This window comes from Carassius carassius, chromosome 33, assembly GCF_963082965.1.
Source record: "Carassius carassius chromosome 33, fCarCar2.1, whole genome shotgun sequence".
Classification (NCBI taxonomy): domain Eukaryota; kingdom Metazoa; phylum Chordata; class Actinopteri; order Cypriniformes; family Cyprinidae; genus Carassius; species Carassius carassius.
The window spans coordinates 1,149,665-1,177,564 of record NC_081787.1 but is presented as its reverse complement, the minus strand read 5'-3'; the positions used below and the strand labels follow the sequence as shown (position 1 = coordinate 1,177,564).

The window sequence follows — 27,900 nt, the reverse complement described above, 5'->3', positions numbered from 1 at the left end:
TTAGACTCAAAGTGCAGATCTGTCGAACTCTAATGGCTAATACTGCCCACAAATTCTGCTTTGGTCAAGGATTCGATTAGAACTACAATCACAAATAAAAATTGTTAAAAAACAACACACATGGCAGACGGATGGTAATATAGAGAGGGTTTGAGTGGTTATTAATCAATATCAACCTGGTTTTCTTTTCCTGTTATCCTCATTATGTTTCATCTGAAACAACATTGTCAGATTTCATAAGGAACCATAGATATGTAGATGTAGATTCGACTGCTCCAGATACATCGATGCATGCGCCATCTTGGAACAGTCAATGTGTCACTCAAATTAAAAATCAGCAAGTTTTCAAAGATGTGCAGAGATTTAAACTCCAGAAGAAATGTGATAAACTTTCACAGGTGAGAATGAGTTGATTTGTGTTTTTATAACTCAATCATTCATCACGGTCAGGAGCTCATGTGCCCTGAAATCATGAGATGTCAAGAAAAACTTTACAGTGTAAGTTCATTTAATTTGATCTCACATATAATTTGTGTAAAATGTAAAGTGTTGCACATTTTATTGGTACAGAGATGGATATGCGTAAACGTTAGCAACTTCTTTTTATAATTTACTTAGAAGCACCACAATCCTTCATAGGGAGTACAGAACAGAGACTTTGAAGTTTATTTTAAAGCGCTAAGTATTATATGTACAAAATGTGTTGAGTAAAGCTCTGTAAGAACTTCATTTTTTGCAGCACTGAAAGTGTGTGTCATTGGTTAGTCAAACGTCCTTCACATACACACACTTGTGGTTTTCACACCAACTTGAACACTTTGGCCAAATTCAGGAAATACGTCATGAAAGTAGACAACCGGACAAGTGCAAAAACTGCATGCGTGGGCATTATTATATTATGTAGATTGATATATGGTTAAAATGGTGACAGGATGCATGCAAGTCTCTGTTAAAGATGCAATTGTGATGAACTTGTTTGTCCCAAACTATTCTGATACACACTCTAAATAATGTAGATAGTTTTTCATCACAAAATGTGCACATACTTTTAGAGCGTAGTATAAGTTGGCCATTTAAATTTAAGTTTGGTCATTAGCAGATGCTTTTATCCAAAGCGACTTACAAATGAGAACAATGGAAGCAATCAAAATCAAATTAAATCGTATAATAAATAAAAAGTAAGAAAAAAGAAAATAAAAAGATACAATAGGAAAAGAAGAGAGCAAGGTAGTGTTAGAGGCCTTCATTTTTTAATTTCATTTTTAATTTATATTTATTGAATTTGGATGCAGCATATTTGAGAAGTGTTTTACATCAGCAATAAATGCATATGTAGAACTATCCACTGAAATTTGACTAAAAAGACTACATAAAGAAATAGAAACTATAATTTAGATTTCATGGGTCTTAAACAGTCTCTCTACTGTTTCTTAAACACTGAAAAATTATAATAATCCACCGACACTCAGTCAAGAAGATCTCTTGCTAGATCCCTGCAGACTCTTAATGTAATATTACATTCATCAGAGATTGATCTGATTGATTCAGCATGATCAGATGAGTTTGATGTGAAAGTGACTCACATGCAGCAGTTTGCAGCAGCAGCATCAGTCCAAAGATCAGCATCATCAAGTCCAGTTTCCAGAAGAGTCCAATCCCAGCAGAAGAGTGTCAGATTGAGTCTCACACAGCGTCTTCACTGACAGACAGACAGCAGCTCTACTGACACACCAGGAAACACACCGCTTTAACAAAGAAAGAAGAAAGAGGAAGCTTTTCAGAGAGGGTCAACAGTTCCTTCTAAAATACACACAAAGAAAGTCTGAAACTATATATAATCACTTTGATTATCAGGATTTGGCAAGCTATATTACCAGGACAAATATAATACTAAACATTTTTTTTTTAATATAAAATAACTCTGTAGCTAAATTTAAATGAATTCTGAAGCAGAAGATTGAAACCACAAAACATAAACAGCAAAACACCGGACAGTGCAAAACTGAGACACGGATAAGGAGGAACAGTTTTGAATGGATAAAAAATCTGGACTGAAACTGTGAATAAAGCGAAATCAACCGAAACCAACAGAGAAAGAAGTCCTTCATAACTAACACTGTAGTCAATCATCCATCACAGATCTGTAATTCACAAACACCACAGACACTGAACAACACAAACACATTAGATATCCACCATACAGTCTGAGATCCGCTCAGCTACCGTAAGATCGTCTGGTTGAAATGAAAGAGAGAGCTGGTGCTTCAATAAATGGTGTTGTTACAAAGGGTTTGAACTAGACAACTAACTTGAATTGAACATAGGCTTAATAACAAGTCTGGGAATTATCCACTGACAAACAGCAGAGATCAAAAACTGTAAGTGACAGAGCTTGAGCCAAAGTAGTAATAGTTATGTCGCAGGTCAGAGTGGACCACCAATTTAACGGGTCTCGCTCCTCCCTCTAACTTCCACCTCGAGGAGGTCCCACAACACCCCAATGAACGGACAGACAACCAAGATTAAAATTTAACAATTTTATTTATTTAAAAGTTTGAGGAAAAGGGGAGGGGAAACTTTAGATTTTAGATTTCAAGACCCAAGGCTGGGCTGTTGGCTTACTGGGGTCCTTGCCCTCAAATAAGTACAGAGTTCCATACACAGGTGGATGAGCACAAGCTGGGCTATTAGCTCACCGGGGCTCTAGCGTTCAGGTAAGTACAGAGTTAAAAAAAACACAGGTAGGTATTCACAGGGCTGAGCTGTTAGCGTGCAGGGGTTCTAGCTCCCAGGTAAGTACAGAGTTCAATACACAGGTGGATATTCACAGGGCTAAGCTGTTAGCGTGCAGGGGTTCTAGCCCACAGGTAAGTACAGAATTCAAAACACAGGTGAGCATTCACAGGGCTGGGCTGTTAGCGTGCAGGGGTTCTAGCTCTCAGGTAAGTACAGTGTTCAATACACAGGTGGATATTCACAGGGCTGGGCTGTTAGTGTGCAGGAGTTCTAGCTCCCAGGTAAGTACAGAGTTCAATACACAGGTGGGTATTCACAGGGCTGGGCTGTTAGCGTGCAGGGGTTCTAGCTCACAGGTTAGTACAGAATTCAATACACAGGTGAGCATTCACAAGGCTGGGCTGTTAACGTGCAGGGGTTTCTAGCTCTCAGGTAAGTACAGTGTTCAATACACAGGTGGATATTCACAGGGCTGGGCTGTTAGCGTGCAGGGGTTCTAGCTCTCAGGTAAGTACAGAGTTCAATACACAGGTGAGTATTCACGGGGCTGGGCTGTTAACTGGCTACTCACCACTGAAGATATTCAGAGGTCGGTATTCCAAGCAGATACGGGTTTGGTCGATGACTGACGGCTGGTGGGCCTTACAGGTGAGACTGCAAACAATACTGGGCTTCCTGCCCAGCTTGGCAGGAGGGCACACGGGGGAAGGTCGGCTGTTGTCCTTCGCTTCCCTCGTCGAAGAGACAGCACAGACGTCACGCACAAGGCCGGTGGTTACTGACAAGGCAAATGCCACAACGTCACGTGGATGCAAGGGTAAGGCTTTGATTTAAAAGCTTACAGAGATCGCTGCGTGGGCGACGTCATCCAACCGCCTCCAGAGGCGCCTCCAACACGTCCAAGCTCCAGCTTACTTAAGGTAAAGACTGTGGTCGTCACAAATACACTGCTGCTCTCCGTCAGATCTCTTCCTACGACCGGGGACACAGCCACGGACAAACATTACACACCACAAAGGCACTACAATTCTTCTCGTGTGTACACTTCAATATAGCAGCACTCACCGCACTCCACACACTCAGTGAAGGAAGATCCGTGGTGTATTCCCGTTTCGGGCTCAGAGTCCTGGCGGGGCGTGTCAGATGGACGAAGGCAGGGGGCAGACCACGGCAGGCGTATATATCGTACACCGGAGTCTCTCCGTCTTTCCCAGCGATCTCCAACACAAGGCACTACTATCAACACTGAGTAAACACACGAGCACTGAGGATTATTAGATCAACACAAGAGAGGGGGGGGGGGGATTACCCACTGCTATGGGGAAATATGCAGTCGGAACTCTTTCTTAAAGGCAGTTAGTCTCCCTCCACATCCGTCATCCACTCTCCACAATATACAAGGAATGTTCATAAAGTCTTCACCCTCCAGTACACAGTGTTTTCCTCTCCCAATACGAATTCAATGATCTCCTTCACCCAGGGGCCTTCCAAACATAGGATCGTTCCTTCCCCCAATCCACAATAAGATGTAAACACAACATAGAAAAAGGTTGAGCACTTAACTTCCTCCGCACTTCCAATATCCACTTTCCTTGGATTCTCCGTTGCAGCCCGTAAATCACAACATCCACGCCCCACCAGCCACTTCCGTATCGTGTGGAACAACAGCGGAACTAAAACTACCCGTTCCTGTTCATAAACCAGCTCCTTTTATATCTCTGCTTCCTTCCCGATCCTCCAATCGGTATCCGACACGTCCTCTTCCCACACCTGACATGTATCTGGGATAATTTCCCCGCCTTGGGCCAACCGGAACAGAACTCGTGTTTCACTTAAATTAGTCCGGGCGGAAATATTTCCCACACTCCAGTTCCGCCCGGAAAAAAAAATGACATCCACCCGGTGACATCCTCCCCCGCCAAATCATTTTAGTCCCTAGAACGCGGTTGTTCAACCATGTCCCCATACCTCTCGGGGGGCCGTCCTTGGTTCTCTCGTTGGGAAAGTCTGGGTGGTGATCCGGGGTCCAGTCCCCTTGGCTCAGCCTCTGGGAGCCTCGGAACTACGGCCCATCCTTGCTCTCCCCTCAGGTCAAAGTACATAGACTGGCTGCCCCGGCCGCTGCTGGTGCTGCACCACATATGGAACAGGCTCCCAACGGTCACTCAACTTCCCTTTCCCCTGTCGCCGGTTGTCCCGTACCAGCACTCTCTCTCCTGGTAACAACGGGGCTTCTCGGGCCGTTCAATCATACATCAGCATGTTCTTAATTGCGGCAGCATTTATCCTCCCCGAAACTTGCTCATAGGCGGAGTGAAGGTGCTGGTAGTGGCGTCCTACCCACTCGGTCAAACTCGAGGTCTCATCCAACGTGGCCACACCCAATACCAAGTCCGTCGGCAACCGCACGTGTCTCCCGAACATCAGGTAGGTCGGGGCGTACCCCGTAGTGCTGTGGATGCTGTTGTTATAGGCCTGGACCAGTGCAGGAATGTTATTCACCCAATCGTTCTGACGTTCCTGGTCCAGCGTACCCAATAGACTCAACAGAGTCTGGTTGAAGCGTTCGCAGCACCCATTCCCTTGGGGATGGTAGGGGGTAGTATGGGTCTTAGTACATCCATACACCCGACACAACTCCCTGATCACTCTGGACTCAAAGTTCGGCCCCTGGTCGCTGTGCAAGAATTCTGGGCATCCGAAAGGCTGAATCACGGCCCTCCATAAAGCGGTTGGCTGTCTGATCCAAAGTCGGGATGGCCCAAGCATACTTGGTAAACAGGTCGGTGACCACCAAGATGTTTTGGTAGCGGTCCATTGGCCTGCCCAGGGTCAGATAATCCATGGCCAGGATATGCAATGGGGCCCTGGCCTGTATCGGAACCATCGGGGCTTTCGCCTCCTTCCGAGCCTTAAACAGGGTACATCGAGGGCATGCTTGAATGAACAAACTCACAGCGGCCTCCATCCCGGGCCAGTAGAAATGTCGCCGCAAGAGCGACAACGTCCTCTCATTCCCCTGATGCCCCAATTGTGTATGGTAGGCCTCTAACAAAGCCTGCACCTGGCCTCCTGGCACCACCACCTGGCAGACCTCTTTTCCCGACTTCGGGTCTTTAATCGTCCTGCACATCACCCCATCCCTCAAGCCAAGGCGTGCCCACTGCCCCAGCAGCTTCCTCACCTTGTGAGTCTGGGCTCACCGTTCCACCTTCGTTGGCCCCATCTTCCGTCTTAATCAATGACCTAGCGTTCTCAAATCCTGGTCCTCCGGAGTGAAGGCGCTGGTAGTGGCGTCCTACCCACTCGGTCAAATTCGAGGTCTCATCCAACGTGGCCACACCCAATACCAAGTCCGTCGGCAACCGCACGTGTCTCCCGAACATAAGGTAGGTCGGGGCGTACCCCGTAGTGCTGTGGACGCTGTTGTTATAGGCCTGGACCAGTGCAGGAATGTTATTCACCCAATCGTTCTGACGTTCCTGGTCCATCGTACCCAATAGACTCAACAGAGTCCTGGTCCTCCTCCTGACGCTCCCTCCATTGTTGCGGGTCCCAGCCCCAGCTCACTGGCACAGCCTCCTGTGGAGCCCCCGATACCTCCACAACCCCCACTGCCAGCCCTTCCTCCGGGCCTATCGGTAACTCTTGTTCACCCTCCGTCTGCTGTGCCTCCGGGAGTCTGGACAAGACGTTGGCATTCGTGTGCTCTCGGCCTGGCCGATATTGGATCTGGTAGTCAAAGTTTGCCAGCTGGGCCACCCATCTTTGCTCCACTGCCCCCAGCTTTGCCGTCTGTAAGTGGACCAAGGAGTTGTTGTCTGTTACCACCTGTACTTTAGCACCCCACAAGTAGTCTTTGAATTTTTCACTCAGGGCCCACTTCAAAGCCAGCAACTCCAGCTTAAATAAACTGTAATTCGAATCGTTCCTTTCTGCCGGGTGGAGGCTTCGGCTAGCATAGGCGATCATTCGAGCTACCCCTTGCTGCTGCTGAGCTAACACCGCCCCGAGCCCGAGGTTGCTGGCGTCTGTGTACAAGGTGAAAGGTTGTGAATAATCCGCATAGCCCAAGATCGGAGCCTGGAGCAGCCCTTGCTTCAGCCTTTGAAATGCCGATTCACACACCGGGCTCCAAGCAATGGAGGGAGACCCACGGCCGCGAGGGCACCCAGTCCCTGCCAACAGCTGATTTAAGGGTTTGGCAAATTTTGAAAAACCCTTTATGAATCGCCGATAATATCCGACGAAGCCCAAAAAGGACCGAACTTGCCTCACGGTTTTCGGTGCCTCCAAGCCCTGCACAGCCGCCACCTTCTCGGCATCCACCGAGACCCCCGAGGCGCTCACACAATGGCCCAGAAACTTCACCTCCTTCCTCAACAGGTGGCACTTCTCTGGCTGCAGCTTCAACCCATACTGCTCCATGGCCCGGAACACATCCTCCAGGTGTTGCAGATGGGACTCAAAATCTGGGGAATAGACGATGACATCATCTAGATATACCAGCGTAGAGTCCACCAACTGGTCACCCAGACACGGCTGCATCAGCTGTTGGAACGTGGCTGGTGCATTGCATAGGCCAAAGGGCATACGGTCCCACTCGAAAAGCCCAAAGGGAGTGGTGAAAGCAGTCTTCTCTCGGTTGACCCCGTCGACCTGGACTTGCCAATACCCACTCGCAAGATCCAAAGTGGAGTACCATACAGACCGTGTCAGGCTGGCAAGAGAGTCCTCTATCCGCGGCAGAGGAAAAGCATCTTTCTTTGTGACTTGATTTAATTTCCGATAGACTACACAAAATCTCCAAGCTCCCGTCTTCTTCTGGACGAGGACAATCGGGGCCGCCCATGGACTACTGCTCTCCCGGACAATCCCCTTGTCCAGCATTCCCTGCAGCAGAGTACGAACCTCCGAATACAGAGTGGGTGGTACTGGACGGTATCTCTCACGACTTGGCGGGGCGTCGCCAGTGGGGATCTGATGTTTCACTACGCCGGTACAGCCATAGTCCTCATCATGTCTGGAGAACACATGTTGCCACTTGGTAAGGAGATCCTGCAATTGTTTACTCTGGCTTTCCTCTAGCCCTTCTCCCTGTAGGGACTCTCTGGCCAGGTGAGCAGGCACCTCATTTCCGATCTGTTCCAGGGACGAGTCTGTCTGGGCCAAGGTCACTTCTACGACCGTAGGACACACCTGCCGGAAGCTGACTTCCCGGCCCTCTCGCACCTGGTGGGCATCCACCATGGTCACCAGGACCAACCGCTGGTGACGATGTAAATTGATGGGGTAAGGGTTCTCGTTCCGTATCTTTACCGGGACTCGGCCTCGGTGAACCTCTGCCAGTCCATGGGCCACTGCTACACTCTGGCAGTCCATATGGGGCTTGACCAGCACCCAGCCTGATGACCCGCACTCGTGCGATGGTACTCTTGCCCAGACAATGGCCTCACCCCTTGCTGGTATAGAAACTGTGTATCGGCAGGCAACCCCCCCGATACCTTCTTGACTCCTCCGTGCCTTGGCCATGTGTACCCGACGACAATCAGCCTCTATCCTTTCCCATTCTTGTCTTTCCGCTGGTGGTAGGGTTTTCTTAGGCCTAGCCTGAAACAACTCCTCCCAGCAGTCTGCAATTACGTTCATCCCCAACAGTGCTTTATGGGTTCCCAGGCAATGATCTCAGACAATAACGACCCCCTTCTGGGGCACAGTGATTCCATGAATCTCCAAATCTGTGACTAGATATCCGACATAGGGGATCTCCAGTCCATTAGCCCCCCGTAAGGTCAGCCAGGGTGCTTCTGTTCCCTGTACCTGGCTACCCTTAAACAGCTCCTTGGACAGGCTCTCTGAGACTAAGGTGACTTGAGACCCAGTGTCTACCAGACAACGTATCTTCACCCCATGGATCCGTACCTATACCACTGGGCTATGCCCGATCAGCTGATTCCTGGGGGCTCTCATCCAATTTGGGTCACTCACAGAGGTCCCAGCCACTTGACCCACAGTGGCCGCCCGACCTAAAAATCTCCTTCGGAACCCCGTCGAGAGCCGCATTGGCGACTATAATGCCCTGGCTCACCACACCGGTTACAAATGGGGCGTCCCTGTTCGTCCCACTGAAAACGGGTTCGGGCCTCCCGTACTGGACGTCTCTCCAGACCTCGTCCTCCCTCGGAGTGCGACCGCTCCCGTGACATTGGTGGTAAGCGTTGGGGGCCTCGTCGCACCTCTTCTAGGAGGGTTTTAGATAACTCTGCCATCTGCTCTCGGACATCCTTCAAGAGCTCAGAACGTAATGCCTGTTTCCAATCCCCTGATCCAGAGGCGACTGCCGCTTCTCCACTCACTGCCGCACACACTGGGGAATCCACCACTCCCGCCTGATCTGCTTCTAGGGCCAGAGCCTCTGCTCTCAGGTCTTCACAAACGTCATAGCTGGGTCTCTGCAAAATTGGACGCGTAGACTCTGACGGACTGGGCTCTCTCGCAGCCCCAACAGGAACTGGTCTCGTAAGAGAGTCTCTCCCTCTCCCAGGCCATGGTCCCGCTTCTCTCGCAGCCCGATGACCTGCTCCCGCAGCCTTAGTGCGAAGGCCCTTAAGGATTGTTGCTGCCCTTGCTTGCAATTAAAAAACTGGGCCCGAAGGACCGCTACTGGGGTCGCATCCCCATATTGTCCTCTGGGGCAGCCTGGACCTCCCGTCGGGCCTCCCCCTCTAGGGAATTTATCACAAACTGCAGTTTCCAGGGGGCGCTCAATCCTTGAATCCCAGCCAGATATTCGACCTGGGCTTTCCATTCCGACAGCCGTATCTCAGATCCCGGCCCTCCACACTTCGGTGCCCAGGGGGCTCCCAGAAAAATGGGCATGACTCGGGGTGGGGCCTCAGGCACTGCCTCGTCCGCCATTGGGGAGCCGCGGTCGCTCAACTCGAGGTGGAACCCTGCCGACTACGCCAAAATCTGTCGCAGGTCAGAGCGGACCACCAATTTAACGGGTCTCGCTCCTCCCTCTAACTTCCACCTCGAGGAGGTCCCACAACACCCCAATGAATGGACAGACAACCAAGAATAAAATTTAACAATTTTATTTATTTAAAAGTTTGAGGAAAAGGGGAGGGGAAACTTTAAACTACTAATGACACGAACTATTTTTGGTCCACAGATACGGATTCCAGTCCTCGATAACACTACTCTTCAGCCCTTCCTCAACAACACTCCACTTCAGCCCTTAATTTCCAGCCGACACCACTCCAGGTAAGTTTAAAGCAAGAGCTAGGTGGTTGACGTGCAGGGACTTTCTGGCTCGGGGGGTAGATTTCAAGTCCCAAGGCTTGGCTGTTGGCTTACTGGGGTCCTTGCCCTCAAATAAGTACAGAGTTCCATACACAGGTGGATGAGCACAAGCTGGGCTATGAGCTCACTGGGGCTCTAGCGTTCAGGTAAGTACAGAGTTCAAAACACAGGTAGGTATTCACAGGGCTGAGCTGTTAGCGTGCAGGGGTTCTAGCTCCCAGGTAAGTACAGAGTTCAATACACAGTTGGATATTCACAGGGCTAAGCTGTTAGCGTGCAGGGGTTCTAGCCCACAGGTAAGTACAGAATTCAATACACAGGTGAGCATTCACAGGGCTCGGCGGTTAGCGTGCAGGGGTTCTAGCTCTCAGGTAAGTACAGTGTTCAATACACAGGTGGATATTCACAGGGCTGGGCTGTTAGCGTGCAGGGGTTCTAGCTCCCAGGTAAGTACAGAGTTCAATACACAGGTGGGTATTCACAGGGCTGGGCTGTTTGCGTGCAGGGGTTCTAGCTCACAGGTAAGTACAGAATTCAATACACAGGTGAGCATTCACAGGGCTGGGCTGTTAACGTGCAGGGGTTTCTGGCTCTCAGTTAAGTACAGAGTTCAATACACAGGTGAGTATTCACAGGGCTGGGCTGTTAGCGTGCAGGGGTTCTAGCTTCCAGGTAAGTACAGAGTTCAATACACAGGTGGGTATTCACAGGGCTGGGCTGTTAGCGTTTAAGGGTTCTAGCTCTCAGTTAAGTACAGTGTTCAATACACAGGTGGATATTCACAGGGCTGGGCTGTTAGCGTGCCGGGGTTCTAGCTCCCAGGTAAGTACAGAGTTCAATACACAGGTGGGTATTCACAGGGCTGGGCTGTTAGCGTGCAGGGGTTCTAGCTCACAGGTAAGTACAGAATTCAATACACATGTGAGCATTCACAGGGCTGGGCTGTTAGCGTGCAGGGGTTTTAGCTCTCAGGTAAGTACAGAGTTCAATACACAGGTGGGTATTCACAGGGCTGGGCTGTTAGCGTGCAGGGGTTCTAGCTCTCACGTAAGTACAGAGTTCAATACACAGGTGAGTATTCACAGGGCTGGGCTGTTAACTGGCTACTCACCACTGAAGATATTCAGGTCGGTATTCCAAGCAGATACGGGTTTGGTCGATGACTGACGGCTGGTGGGCCTTACAGGTGAGACTGCAAACAATACTGGGCTTCCTGCCCAGCTTGGCAGGAGGTCACACGGGGAAAGTCAGCTGTTTTCCTTCGCTTCCCTCGTCGAAGAGACAGCACAGACGTCACGCACAAGGCCGGTAGTTGCTGACAAGGCAAATGACACAACGTCACGTGGATGCAAGAGTAAGGCTTTGATTAACAAGCTTACAGAAATCGCTGCGTGGGCGACGTCATCCAACCGCCTCCAGAGGTGCCTCCAACACGTCCAAGCTCCAGCTTACTTAAGGTAAAGACTGTGGTCGCCACTAATACACTGCTCCTCTCCATCAGATCTCTTCCTACGACCGGGGACATAGCCACGGACAAACACCACACACCACAAAGGCACTACAATTCTTCTCGTGTGTACACTTCAATATAGCAGCACTCACCGCACTCCACACACTCAGTGAAGGAAGATCCGTGGTGTATTCCCGTTTCGGGCTCAGAGTCCTGGAGGGGCGTGTCAGATGGACGAAGGCAGGGGGCAGACCACGGCAGGCGTATATATCGTACACCGGAGTCTCTCCGTCTTTCCCAGCGATCTCCAACACAAGGCACGACTATCAACACTGAGTAAACACACGAGCACTGAGGATTATTAGATCAACACAAGAGAGGGGGGGGGGATTACCCACTGCTATGGGGAAATATGCAGTCGGAACTCTTTCTTAAAGGCAGTTAGTCTCCCTCCACATCCGTCATCCACTCTCCACAATATACAAGGAATGTTCATAAAGTCTTCACAAGCCAGTACACAGTGTTGTCCTCTCCCAATACGAATTCAATGATCTCCTTCACCCAGGGGCCTTCCAAACATAGGATCGCTCCATCCCCCAATCCACAATAAGATGTAAACACAACATACAAAAAGGTTGAGCACTTAACTTCGCACTTCCAATATCCACTTTCCTTGGATTCTCTGTTGCAGCCCGTAAATCACAACATCCACACCACACCAGCCACTTCCGTATCGTGTGGAACAACAGCGGAACTAAAACTACCCGTTCCTGTTCATAAACCAGCTCCTTTTATATCTCTGCTTCCTTCCCGATCCTCCAATCGGTATCCGACACGTCCTCTTCCCACACCTGACGTGTATCTGGGATAATTTCCCCGCCTTGGGCCAACCGGAACAGAACTCGTGTTTCACTTAAATTAGTCCGGGCGGAAATATTTCCCACACTCCAGTTCCACCCGGAAAAAAAAGTTCCGCTCGGATTAGTCACCCGGTGACATCCACATATGACATATCTTCTGATAACTTACTTCTTACTGTCAGTGGTTCTTACTGCAGCGTGACAGATCTGCTCTGATACGGTGATCATCAGTAATCGTGATTCCTCAAACCTCAGATTCATGAGAAAGCTGAGGAAGTGCGACTGACGTCAAAGTATTACTACAAGAATAATGTAATTCTATAATGTAAGATAATGCAAGTCTAATAATGTTACACCCTTGTTTGTTTTTAGCGCCATCTGCTCGGGGAAACAGGAGTTATTATTAAAATTAATTTACATGTTGAATGTTTAATTCATTGTCTGCTTTCTGTTACTTAAAATGTTAATTGACTTTAAAAAAGTAAAGATTCAATATGTTTGTGACTGTTGACTGAAATTATAGTTTCATTTCAAAGCATTGTTTCCAAAACTGACTCCATTTACAAATTAAAAAAATTAAAAAGTTTATAAACATTCAAAAATCAAGACTGCTAAAACTGGGAAACAAATCAAGAGCTTCAGACAAATTAAACCTCTAAACAGAAATAATAAATGAAGAGAAATCAGCCAGAATAAATTAAAGGAGCAAGAACAGAAACGTGGAAATAAACTTAGAATGAGTTCACAATCTGACAGATCTGATTCAGAGAAATAAAAGAGTTTGATCAAGGATGAACAGAAAGAGTTTAATTTAATGTAATAAAATACTCCTAGTCATTCAAAGCATAAAGACTGAATACAAAATAAAAATATATGAATAAAACTGATACAAAAAAGTGTACAAGAAATAAACAACGAAAGCTTCTTCTGTCTCCTGGTTTTATTCAGCAGGTGAAAGCTGAACTGATTCTGAAGTCATTTCTCACAGATGTGAAGATCTGCTGCTGCTCTCATGAATCTTCTGCTGTGTGTTCATGTCTCTCTCTAAATCTTCTCATTCTCACTTTCCCATCTTCCTCTTTCTTTCCTAAAAACATCATGATCATCATCATCATCTTCACAATCTTAATATTTCCATGTCAGATCTATAATGATGATGATGAATGTCTCTCACCTGACGTGTGTCTCATGTAGATGTGAAAAGCTCCTAACAGACCGAACAGAACCATCAGGTGAAGACACCAGACCAGAACAAAAACCACAGACACTGGACAAACTGAACAACAACAGTTAGACACAAAACAAACCCATTCTTCATGTTTCCAGTAGTGTTTGTTAAACTCATACCACATTCTGATGTCTGTGTCATCCAGATCAATGCTGCTGTTTCCATCCATCAGTGGACCTCCATTCAGAGTCCAGCTGTAGAGGAGCTGATCCCCCTCAGAGGAGCAGGACACCCTCATCACCACACTGGAGGAGCAGATGATTGACACTTCCACTGAGCCAATAGGAGCTGGAGGGAGGGGCACATGACAGTCACATGACAAACACAGGAGAATCTTGATCTTCCACACTACTCAAACTATTACTGGAGTCTGTAGTGTGTTTACTGTATGCTACAGGAATAAAAACCTTCCCAGAGATTCAACTGATTCATCTGCATGAGAGTGAGATCTTTGGAGAACATGAGACTGGAATGAGTCTGATGAGAGAGTTTCTGTACCTTCAACAATCACTTGAAGATCTCTAGATGTTTCTGTGCCGTCTGAGTGAGAGAGTGATAATGTGTAATTCCCAGAATCTGCTCTGATCACACGCTTTATTATCACAGTCCCATTAATGACTGTCACTTCAGGTCTATTATTTTAAAGGTCGCATTGCATCATCCTCATTTTGTCATTCTTTACAAACTGGATCATCTTGCGTGTTATTTATTCTGTGATGTAACCATGGTATAACAATAATACTCACTCTCTCAAGAAAGAAACTCACTCATAGTCTTGAGTGCAAATGGAGAAAAACTAACTTGGAGGTTTTTACAATTGCGTGGAAAAACAGTATGTCCAGATATAGACAGGCTCTAAAAACTTCCAGGGCCAAGAATAAGCAAAACAATCCAGGGTTTTTATTTAGTACATTAGCTAGATTAACAAATAACCAGATGCCACCTGATTCTAATATTCCATCAACGTTTAATAGTAATGACTTTATGAATTTCTTCACTGATAAAATAGATAACATTTGAAATACAAAAGCGAATGTAGATTCTAAAGCATCTAACACTTCAGTTTCATCCATTGCACCCAAAGATAAACTGCAGTGCTTTACAACTATAGGACAGGAAGAGCTAAATAAACTTATCACTGTATCTAAACCAACATCATGTTTATTAGATCCTGTACCCACTAAATTACTAAAAGAGCTGTTACCTGTAGCCGAAGAACCGCTTCTCAATATCATTAACTCGTCGTTATCTTTAGGTCACGTCCCAAAACCATTCAAGCTGGCGGTTATCAAGCCTCTTATTAAGAAACCAAAACTAGATCCTAGTGAACTGGCAAATTATAGGCCCATTTCAAATCTTTCATTTATGTCTAACATTTTAGACTGCTTAATTGAGCACCTTACTGCAAAAAAAAAATATTGTTATGAAGAATTTCAGTCAGGTTTCAGGCCCCACCATAGCACAGAAACTGCACTTGATTAAATTACAAATTACTTGCTTCTTGCGTCAGATCAAGGCTGCATTTCGTTGCTTGTTTGACTTGATCTTAGTGCTGCGTTCAACACCATAGATCATGACATACTCATAGATCGGTTACAAAACTATACAGGTATTCAAGGGCAGGCTCTAAAATGGTTTAGATCCTACCTGTCCGATCGCTACCATTTTGTTTATTTAAATGGGGAGTCATCTCATTTATCACCAGTAGTATATGGAGTGCCACAGGGATCTGTCCTAGGTCGTCTTCTATTTTCAATATACATTTTGCCCCTTGGTAATATTATTAGAAAATACGGGATTAGTTTCCACTGTTATGTTGATGATACTCCACTGTTATACTGTTACACTCGATGATATATATCAACTAGACCAAATGAAACTTCTAAATTATCTAAGCAACAGAGTGTGTTAAAAATGTAAAAGATTAGATGACCAATAATTTGCTCCTATTAAATTCGGATACAGAGATATTAGTTATTGGACCAAAAACAGTACACAGAATCTAGTAGACTACAGTTTGCAATTAGACGGATGTACTGTTACTTCCTCTAGTCAAAAATCTGGGTGTTACATTAAAGAGCAATTTGTCTTTTTAAAATCATATTTCCCATGTTACAAAAACAGCATTCTTCCATCTTAGAAACATTGCCAAACTCCTAAATTTGTTACCTGTTTCTGATGAAGAAAAGCTAGTTCATGAATTTATAACCTCTAGACTGGACTATTGTAATGCACTTCTTGGTAGTTGTCCTGCATCTTCAATAAACAACTACAGGTCGTCCAAAATGCAGCAGCTAGAGTAGTGTCCTTACCAGGTCAAGAAAATATGATCATATTACCCCAATTTTACAGTCTCTGCACTGGCTACTTATCAAGTTCCATATCAGTTACAAATGATCATTACTTACCTATAAGGCTCTAAATTGTTTAGCTCCTGCGTACCTAACTAGCCTTATACCACGCTACAACCCATCATGCTCCCTAAGGTCACAAAACGCTGGACTTTCGGTGGTTCCTAGGATAGCAAAGTCCACTAAAGGAGGTAGAGCTTTTTCACATTTGGCTCCCAAACTCTGGAATAGCCTTCCTGATAATGTTCGGGGTTCAGACACACTCTTTCTGTTTAAATCTAGATTAAAAACACATCTCTTTCACCAAGCATTTGAATAATGCCTCTCATAATTTGTGATTGCAGTTGTATCTGATCAAATGCGCATTCTTATTTTTTAGCTTGGGTTAAACAAATTATTTTTACTTTGTTGGAACAGCAGCTATGCTAATGATGTCTCTATTTGTTTCTCTGTTTTGCAGGATTTACAAAAGCTTCATTCTGGATCCAGAACACCTGAGAAGAGATGATGTCACCCCCTCAGAGGACCTCAGATGATGCTAAACCTGAAACAATATACAGAACTAACAAATATTGCTACTTACTATGCAATCACATAATAATTGCTGTTAATAATGTTCATCGTCTGTTCATCGACTATGTCTTGTATTAATTTTTTTGAAAATTCCTGTGATATGCACATAAACTGACAGTCATGTGTGTGTGTGTAACAGTATTGTTAAATATTTACAAAAGTTTTTTGTAACTACATGCACTGGACAGTGTGTTCCCCATTTTTTAATGGAGTGTCTATAGAATGATCTGTCGTGTGTACATAACTGACTAATGTGTGATTTGAAAGCTATGTTTGATTTTGAGTGAAGGTGAAATGGTTTTGAAGCGATTATTTTGGTTTGCCAGAAGAGTCAGGGGTTCTGTGAATTTAGTTTGAAGGTTTGGATTTGTCTAAGATTTTAAGAAAATAAGTGATGGTTTCAAGAAATTTGTTTTAGCAATTCAGAAAAACTGTAATTAAAGATTCTTAAGGGCCAAGGTCATGTTATCAGCATCTCCTGTGCTGCATCAAGCCTCTCCCATGATAGCTGTCAACACTCACACTAATGCAAGACTCAGATTAACTGTACAGCATTAATTGTAAGACTCTAAAACAACTATAAAGTAATTATTAACTTTCAAACTGTCTGTGTCTATAGTATTAGGGATTACACAACATTATATATTGTTTTCAAAAAAATTTTTTTATTATTATTATAGCCTACTCTTATAAGAAAGAACAGATTTCAAATATTAATTCCAATTAAAAAGATGCAATCTAATCCTGTTTAAATGAAATTTCCCATGAACCCCAATAGAGGGCACTCCACTCAGGACTATTGTATTTGGTTTCCATTCCCATTTCCACCTCCATTCCCAAGAATCCCATGCTTAGGGCTAATCACCACCAGGTGTTCCCTATTACCACTCCTCTATATATACTGTGCATCGACTCTCAATGATTGCGAAGTCTTGTTTAGTTCTGTCTGGCATTTCTGAGCAGTTTCCTAGTGTTTGTTTCCTTTTGTGGAACGTATAAGAACGGGACACACGTCTCATGGAAATCCTGTATTTCAACCAATCTGATGACGACTTTGACACTCCTACAGTGTTTCCACTTTTCTGTCCCATATCTATCAGACGTTTAGCCAATGATCCATGGACGTGATGTCTAAAGCTGAGACTAACATTAAATAAGCTGCTCCTACGCTGTACTTGAAGATTTAGAATAAAAGCAAATGATCAAATTAATCATATTAGATTGATAGATAATATTAGAAATATGATTATATTTTAAAGTTATATTTTACCACTTTAAACAAAAGAGGCTGATAGAAAGATAGAGATTCTTAAAAAAAAAGAGAAAGCTACACGGAACTACGATCACAAATCAGCAGCATGGCAAACAGGAAGCAGGAATAACACCGTCCAAAAGCCACACCCGCAGCTAGAAATTGTGGAGGTCCAGCTTGTCTTCAGCCAGACACCCCATTATAATGTTAAAGACAAAATGCACTTTCTTTTTTAAGAGTGACATCTCCATGAGGAAACAGTAATTACAGCTAAATTCATTTTCTAAAAATAATTTGATTTGTCTGGATTAGTATGTCATTTTTGCAAAATGTGTGCTTTCTGTTAGCACTGTTCTGTCATGACTTTATTAAACCCCTTAAAAATTTAATGAGCATGAGCTGTTTGACTAAGAAAACAGATTAATGTCAAATAATTTAATTTTTATTTTATTCTTTAACAAAATTAAGCTTAAATTCAACACTGATTTCATTAACAACTCTTTAAAAAAAATATGTTTATCAATATTCTATGATGGTTCATCAATATTCTACAAATATCTTAAGAAAATGCACAAATGTGGCTAAAATTGTTAAAGCCATTTAAAAAACAACACATGAAGAAGAATTTTAAAATCATGGATAACAAAACACCAGACACCCCAAAACTGAGACACGGATCAAGAGGAAGAGTTTTTTTTTTTTCGGATTAAACATCTAAACAGAAACCACATATGAAGAGAAATCAACAAAAACGTCTCAGGTTAAGAATGTAACCATGGTTCCCTGAATAGGGAACGAAACACTGCGTCCTCTAGGAGGTGCTATGGGGAACACCTCTTCGTGACCCGTGTCTGAAGCATACATTGAAAAACACCAACGAGTTGGCCGGCGACAGCCTCTGATATCACTACCGGTGCGATAAATATGCGCCAAGAGAACACGTCATTCACTTCTTCGTCTGAAGCTTGCGTCCGAAGCATGGCAGGGAGCTAGAGGACGCAGTGTCTCGTTCCCTACTCAGGGAACCATGGTTACATTCGTAACCTGAGACGTTCCCTTTTAAGGGAACTTCGAACTGCGTCCTCTAGGGATCGCTATGGGGAACAGAATACCCATGCCGCCATGCTGAGGGGAGTTCAGGCCAGAATCATGGCAAACACTAAGTACCAGCTCTACCATTTCCATGGGAGTTGCCCCTGGGACGTTTAGACAGCTGTCCATGACATTATCCCTTATGGCCAAAAGACCTAAGCTACATACCCAGTTTTTATTTATTAGGGCCTTGGCCCAGGGTAGAGCTAAAGGCTTTGAGTCAGGAAGGATTCCTTTAAAGGGATATGGCTAAGAACCCAGTATTATACAAGATCTTGCCTGTCTCACAGGGGCTACCGCATAAGCTTGCTGAAGGAGCTGTCTCAACAGATCCCTAGTAGCAACACACTGTTTAGATAAGTATCCGAGGATACATAAATGGAGTGGCGCCCAAGATGAATGGGGCTTTTACCAACTCAAGAAAAGGCACGAAGCCACCACGCGAAGCCCTCGCCATATAGGATTTTAGAAGGAACGCAGAGTACTAGCGTGCGAAGTTACCACAGTGTTGGGGAAAGTTACTTTTAAAAGTAATGCCTTACAATATTGCGTTACTCCCTAAAAAAGTAACTAAATACGTTACTTAGTTACTTTTTATGGAAAGTAATGTGTTACATTTACTTTTGCGTTACTTTCACGTTACTTTTTAAATATGAGCAGGGCTTGATTGTTTTTAATATAAGAAGTTCTATTTATAGCAAATGTAAAAGCCCTTTCACACCAAAAAGTGTAATGAATAAACCTCAGGCTGAAGGAAAAGTAAATTCACGTCTGTACAGTAGAACACAGGAGAAGAAGGTTCAACACTCTTCAGCAATAAAAAAAAACAATGAAGCACAATTGTTAGTTTATCTAAAGTCATTTTTTAATTATTAGTATGGTTGAACTGGATCATTAAAGGTCAGCAGCAAAGACACTGTTAATAAAATGGGAATAGATACATTTGTGTTATTTAATATATTTAGTTATTTCAGGTTTGCGTCATATTCTGAGTTTGCATTTCACTGTTTTGATTAATTTTGATGAATACTAAATCTGTTTTGTTTTTTGTTTTTTTGTGAGTGGGATGAATTAATGCACATTCACATTTAGTCTAGAACTACAGTAATATGTTCACACAGCGCACACAACGCCTCCATACTTCCGATTTCTCCCAATATGGGAACAGGAGGCTTGTCAGTCAAAAAATGGGAATACAAAGTAACTGGCGTTACTTTTTTGAAAAAGTAACTCAGATATTTTCTTGTAAATTAAAAAGTAATGCGTTAATTTACTAGTTACTTGAAAAAAGTAATCTGATTACGTAACTCGCGTTACTTGTAATGCATTACCCCCAACACTGGTTAACACAGTGTGGATTTCAGAAAGTGACAGAAAGGGACAGAAGGAGTTTAATATAATGACAAAAATACTGCTCGTTCATTCAAAGAGTAGAGACAAATTAATAAAATAAACATTAAAATGATGAAGAAATTCTTAACTAAAATTGCAGAAAATGTCTTCTGGCTTTATTCCGTAAGATCTCCTGTTGTTGACAGGTAAAGCTTGACTGATTCTGAAGTCATTTCTCACAGATGTGAAGATCTGCTGCTGCTCTCATGAATCTTCTGCTGTGTGTTCATGTCTCTCTCTAAATCTTCTCATTCTCATTTTCTCATCTTCCTCTTTCTTTCCTAAAAGCATCACATCATCATCATCATCATCATCATCTTCAGACTCTTAATATTTCCATGTCAAATCTATAATGATGATGATAAATGTCTCTCACCTGACGTGTGTCTCATGTAGATGTGAAAAGCTCCTAACAGACCGAACAGAACCATCAGCTGAAGACACCAGACCAGAACAAACACCACAGACACTGAACACACTGAAAACATCAATCAATCAATCAATCAATCAATCAATCAATCAATCAATGCTGAGCAAACTGATATCTGCTCAAAAAATGATAAAAATAGAGGGAACACTTGTGGGTTACATTGTGTGTTTAAGTGTTCCCTTTATTTTTTTGAGCAGTATATTTTATCACAGTAAAATATACTATTGTCCTGTAAAAATAGAAAGCATTTAATAATCATTATAATATCATATAATATCATGTAATATCATATAATATCATAAAATAAAGCATTAATAGAATTGTTAAAGTACCGACAACATTTTTGAAACAAGTCGCTTCTGCCCACCGACAGCATTTATTTAATAAAATTAAAGTAAAAACAGTAATATTGCAAAATATTATTACAAATAAAGTTTTTTTCTATTCTATATATTATAAACTGTAATTTATTTCTGTGATGCGCAGCTGTAGTTTCAGTGTCACATGATCATTCTAATATACTGATTTGCTGCTCAAGACACATTTCCGATTAGTGTTTGAAACATTTGTGCAGCACAATATTTTTTCTGATGAGAGAGTTTCTGTACCTTCAACAATCACTTGAAGATCTCTAGATGTTTCTGTGCCGTCTGAGCGAACGAGTGTTAATCTGTAATTCCCAGAATCTGCTCTGATCACACGCTTTATTATCACAGTCCCATTAATGACTGTCACTTCAGGTCTGTTTTTATAAAGATCACATTCACTCATCCTCATAATGTCATTCTTTACTCTACAAACTCGATCATCTGCTGTGTTGTTGTTTATTCTCTTTTTTAACTGCAGGTCATATTTACTAGCGTCCCGCTCCATCAGCAGATTGAGTTTGTGTCCCAGAGCTGCGTAACAGGGATCAGATTGACCAAAACTGCAGTTTACCTCCAGACCTGAAGAACAACACACACACACACACACACACACACACACACACACACACACACACACACACACACACACACACACACACACACACACACACACACACACACACAAATAATTAAAAATTAATCATATATTACACAAACACTGAAGGAATTAAAGTAGAACAGAAGTAAGATTTCAGACTCTTGATCTGATCTCAGTTCATCTCAGTAACGCTCATCTAATGCTGAACTCTTTTCTCTTGAAGAACAATGTCATGTGTGTGTCTCCTGACTTAATACTGATAGAATTAACACAATACTGAACATAATCATATTACTGGACAGATTCAACTAATTTAGAACGTCTTTTTTACATTGAAATATCAGCTAGTCTAATGTAGTATTACAACTCAAATTATTTTATTTGAGATGAGTTTGATGTGAAAGTGACTCACATGCAGCAGTTTGCAGCAGCAGCATCAGTCCAAAGATCAGCATCATTTCTCTAAAGTCCAGTTTCCAGCAGAAGAGTGTGACGCTGCTTCAGATCGTCTGTGTTCAGAATATAGATTATTTGCAGGCTTAGAGGAGTGAACCAACTATCAAATACACTGAAATAGTATTATTTATTAACGAATTAATAATTAATCCTTAAATTCTTTTAACTATTAATGAATAATTAGTTGATGGTAACTGAAAAGCATCTGTAATGTGTCTTTAATTAGCAGTTAAGTTCAGATAAATCAGATGAAGCTCATTTTAAGCGTGATGTTGTGAGTGAAATGAAAGCAGCTGTAGTTGTAGTTTCCTCCTGCAGGTGTCGCTCTCTACATGAGCAGCTCTGAGCAGCTATAAACTCAATGTCCCATGAGTCTCAGCTGCAGCAGACAGAAGATTGAAGCTCACAATCCTCTCTTCATTCACACATCAACTGATGGATCCGAGTCAAACATCATCACACACAGTCTGCTGGAAACACCACATATAGACCTGATTCTGCTTTACTCTAATAAACATGTCTACAGCATCCCATCAGTGAACTAAAGATACTGTTTCAGTGGATTTAAAGGAGAATCTGTAAAGGGTTTATGATAATTACTCATTTTAAATAATTTAGAAACAAATCCTTCTCACTTTTAGCTTCTAAAACAAGATTTTTTTAGAAAATGTGCTTGAAAATGGTTCCTTCTTTCTCTTAGTTTGGCTTGTTTTAGATGAGTTGTGATGTGAACTAACAGCATGTGTCTTCCTCCATATGAGGAAACTTCCTCTTTCCTCTATGAAGCGGTCAGAGGTTTCCTCATGTGTCAGTCCAGTGTGAGTCTCTACTGTATAGACTATGAGTAGATCACTGCAGACTCTTAATGTAATAATCCTTTTCCTATTTGGTGCCTAAACTCTGGAATAACCTACCTAACATTGTTCGGGAGGCAGACACACTCTTGCAGTTTAAATCTAGATTAAAGACCCATCTCTTTAACCTGGCTTACACATAATATACTAATATGCTTTTAATATCCAAATCCGTTAAAGGATTTTTAGGCTGCATTAATTAGGTAAACCGGAACCGGGAACACTTCCCATAACACCCTATGTACTTGCTACATCATTAGAAGAATGGCATCTACGCTAATATTTGTCTGTTTCTCTCTTATTCCGAGGTCACCGTAGCCACCAGATCCAGTCTGTGTCCAGATCAGAGGGTCACTGCAGTCACCCGGATCCAGTACGTATCCAGAACAGATGGTGGATCAGCACCTAGAAAGGACCTCTACATCCCTGAAAGACAGCGGAGACCAGGACAACTAGAGCCCCAGATACAGATCCCCTGTAAAGACCTTGTCTCAAAGGAGCACCAGGACAAGACCACAGGAAACAGATGATTCTTCTGCACAATCTGACTTTGCTGCAGTCTGGAATTGAACTACTGGTTTCATCTGGTCAGAGGAGAACTGGCCCCCAACTGAGCCTGGTTTCTCCCAAGGTTTTTTTCTCCATTCTGTCACCGATGGAGTTTCGGTTCCTTGCCGCTGTCGCCTCTGTCTTGCTTAGTTGGGGTCACTACATCTACAGCGATATCGTTGACTTGATTGCAAATAAATGCACAGACACTTTTTAACTGAACAGAGATGACATAACTGAATCCAATGATGAACTGCCTTTAACTATCATTTTGCATTATTGACACTGTTTTCCTAATGAATGTTGTTCAGTTGCTTTGACGCAATGTATTTTGTTTAAAGCGCTATATAAATAAAGGTGACTTGACTTGACTATTGCAACTAGGGCTGCTGATTTAATGCGTTAATTTTATATTACGGAAAAAAATAATGCATTAAAAATATAAACACAATAATAATATAAACGCCCTGCCCTGGCTCAGACCTGTCCATCATCTTACACTAAAAACTACAGTGGAAGATTTACAAACATAAAACTTACACTCAAAGTGCAGATCTGTCCAACTCTAATGGCTAATACTGCCACAAAGTATTTGGATGAGGATTCGATTAGAACTACAATCACAAATAGAAAGTGTTTAAAAAACTACAAACATGGCAGATACAAAAGACGGATGGTAATATAGAGGGGGTTTGAGTGGTTATTAATCAATATCAACCTGATGAATTTTTTTTTTCATGTTATCCTCATTATGATTCATCTTCAACAACACTGTAGCTTTGTGTTCACACCGCCGCCACCAAGAGCGTAAAAATTAGCTCTGGCCGCCCTGCTCACAACGCTGCAGAAAGATTTGTGAGCGCTCTGAGATGCTCCGACGTAGATCGAAAGCTCATCTTCTATTTTAAGTGGCCACAAAGCAAACAAGCTTGTTACAGACTAACCACAATGAGGGTTACGTTATACTGTAAGTTAACCTAACTAAATATTGTTGTGGACGAAGTATTAAGATCCTTTACCTCATAAAGCACTGTAAAAATACTTTGATGCAATTAAAAGTCCTGCATTGCAAATGTTACTTTAGTGAAAATAATCAAGTATAAACATTACTTAATGTAAGTATAATCAGGGAAATTTGTAAGTAAACTGGGACTACTGTACTATAATTTATTATATCATTAGATTATTATTTCTTTAATGATACTGCACATCAGCTACTCACCAGGAACATGAAATATCTCAGACACCTTGGTCCACGTATCATTTTTATTTTATTTTTTATGTCCCTGTATGCAAACAGGGACATATCATAGATTTTTGCAAACCCGCCAAAGCAATAATCAACCTGTCCTCTATTGTGCTTGAGAACTAATGTGGTCTGAGCTGTGTGCTCTGGAATCCTCTCAAGCAGTGGACTTCTATGTTCTGATTGGTTCCCACCGAACCGCATCATAGCTCATTATAATAAAGTTGCCCTTATTTCAACTCTCCTCGACGCTCTCAATGGCCAAGTCGTGCCGCACGGCTGCTTGAGGCTGGCTCACATTGAAAATGAATGACTTCTGGCCACTTTGACGCTCTCTGCGGTGGCGGCATGAACACACAGTAACATTTCATAAGGAACCTAATATGTAGATGTAGATCCGACTGTTTCAGATACGTCTATGCATCTGCCATCTTGGAACAGATGTTTAAAGTAAAATCTGCAAGTTTACAAAGATGCACAGCCTCTGGTTGTAAAAACCGCAGAGATTTAAACCCCAGAAGAAATGTGATAAACTTTCACAGGTGAGAATGATTCATCACGGTCAAGAGCTCATGAGCCAGATGTCAAGAAAAACTTTGCAGTGTAAGTTCATTTAATTTGATCTCACATATAATTTGTGTAAAATGTAAAGTGTTGCACATTTTATTGGTACAGAGGTGGATATGAGTAAATGTTAGCAACTTCTTTTTATAATTTACTTAGAAGCACCACAATCCTTCATAGGGACTACAGAACAGACACTTTGAGGTTTATTTTAAAGTGCTAAGTATTATATGTAGCTACAAAATGTGTTGAGTAAAGCTCTTTAAAATCTTAATTTTTTTGCAGCACTGAAAGTGTGTGTCATTGGACAACTTGAACACTTTGGCCAAATTCAGGAAATATGTCTTGCAAGTAGACAAACAGTCAAGTGCAAAGACTACATACATGGGCATTGTGACTGACCCCGCGTATATTTATATACAGTACGGCTAAAACGGTGACAGGATGCATGCAAGTCTTTGTTAAAGACACAATTGTGATGAACTTGTTTGTCCCCAACATCGTCTACTATTCTCCTGCACACTCTAAATAATGTAGATACTTTAGGGAGTAGTATAAGTAGACTTGGGATGCAGCATCTTTGAGAAATGCTTTACATCAGCAAGAAATGCACATGCACAACTATCCACTGAAACGGGACTAAAGAGACTACATAAAGAATATAAAAAACTATCATTTTAATTACACGGGTCTTAAACAGTCTCTCTACTTTGATGTAAACACTAAAATATTATAAAATCCACTTACCCACTCAGTCAAGAAGATCTCCTGCTAGATCCCTGCAGACTCTTAATGTAATATTACATTCATCAGAGATTGATCTGATTGATTCAGCATGATCAGATGAGTTTGATGTGAAAGTGACTCACATGCAGCAGTTTGCAGCAGCAGCATCAGTCCAAAGATCAGCATCATTTCTCTAAAGTCTAGTTTCCAGAAGAGCTCAATCCCAGCAGAAGAGTGTGACGCTGCTTCAGTCACACAGTCACTTCTCACTCTGACAGAAGAGCGACTGACACTCACAATATAGTGATTCAAATACTGCACAGTTTCTGTCAGAGAAGAGGAAGTTCAGATCACTAGTGGAGGAGTTTGAGGTTAAAGGTCTTGCTCAAGAACACAAAAATAACTAACACAGACATGCACTTTCCTGTATTTGTACAACCACAAGGAAAATTTGTCGGTGGTGAGAATAAAAACCATTGCTTACTAACAAAGATTTACTTTACGGCTCGGTGATCATCTTCAGTTCTCTCTTCACAGCAGTTCAGTCAGTGTACTGTTTGAGTAAATGAATTACTCCGGGATATTGGTTTGTTTGAACTCAAAGGGAGTGTCAGACACATTAAACAAGTTAACAGCTTAAGTCATTTGTGGATTAATGCATATTGGAGACGCGAACCGCTTAAAACGATTCAGTTCGATTTGGTGAACTGGTTCAAGAAGATCCGGTTACATCGAATGATTCGTTCGTGAACCGGATATCACAAACTGTTTTGTTTTGAACTCTCTCACAACAGACACGGAAAAGAAGACAATGCCGAATAAAGTCATATTTTTTGTTATTTTTGGACCAAAATAAATTTTCGATGCTTCAACAAATTCTAACTGACCCTCTGATGTCACATGGACTATAGTTGTTTTTATTTATTTGCTGGGGGTCAAATGAGAGAAACTAAAAGGAATCAAACTTTATCAAGATTGAACAATTAAAGTGACACAACAAATCTTGACATTGTTATTGCAAATCATTATGTGTTCAGCTACTAAAACTGGGTTGTGTATTTGTCAGATCCCAACCTGGTCTCATAAAAAAAAATACGTACCTATGTGCACTTTTTGTGCAACACCGTTTTTATGTACCTTAATGCATGTTTTGCTGCAGTTTCAAAGAGGAATGTGAACTGAGTGGTGCTAAAACACTGGTTCAATTCGTGATCTGTTTTTATTATGTTGCTTCTGGTACACATTGTGGCAGTTCAGAATTCAAATATCCGGGGACTGTCACTAAAAGTTAATGCTCTATCGTATACACATATATCGTACATATACTCTACACCAAACCCAAACCATAAACCTACCCGATAGTGTTAAAAAATGCAAAACTAATATATAAGTGGTCTTGTTGAAATTCATTATATTTAAAAGTTGTTCTGATTGTTGTAAACTATAAAATAATTAAAAACTGTAAAAAATTAAATAATCACACTGTGTGTGAAATCATTAATACGAGACACATAGTCGCAGAGAGAGAGAGAGCATGCGCTTTGCAGATTGTGAGCATCATCAACATGATTAAAAGGCAAATATAACAATCATCCTTGTCTGATATGTATAAATAATGTGTTGTAGGATGTTGTAACATGTATAAATCTTATTTGGTATTTCTGAAAAGCTTAAAAAATGCTAATCAGCAGACGATTATCATTTATGTAACTGATTTCATATGTATTAAGTGACAAAAGTGCTCAAATAGTATTTCTTTTCAACCAGTTTGAGTTTATGTATGAAAAAGATTGATATTAAAAGTCATTTAAATTGTCTGATGTTGTGACGCTCAGTTTTTTTTCTTCCTGAGACTGAGTTAATCTGTGAT

At 42.4% G+C, this 27,900-nt stretch overlaps 1 protein-coding gene across 1 annotated transcript in view; it reads right to left on the bottom strand.

Moving 5' to 3' along the window:
* The window catches only part of LOC132113466 (uncharacterized), a 77,006-nt gene that overhangs the window by 30,061 nt on the left and 19,045 nt on the right, over window positions 1–27,900 (bottom strand). The window contains exons 2-3 of the mRNA XM_059521236.1: window positions 26,174–26,383; window positions 22,048–22,144 (exon numbers count right to left, since the gene is read on the bottom strand). Of these exons, the coding sequence (XP_059377219.1) occupies window positions 22,048–22,093 (46 nt within the window). The 5' untranslated portion in view covers window positions 22,094–22,144; window positions 26,174–26,383. The remainder of the gene's footprint in view (window positions 1–22,047; window positions 22,145–26,173; window positions 26,384–27,900) is intronic.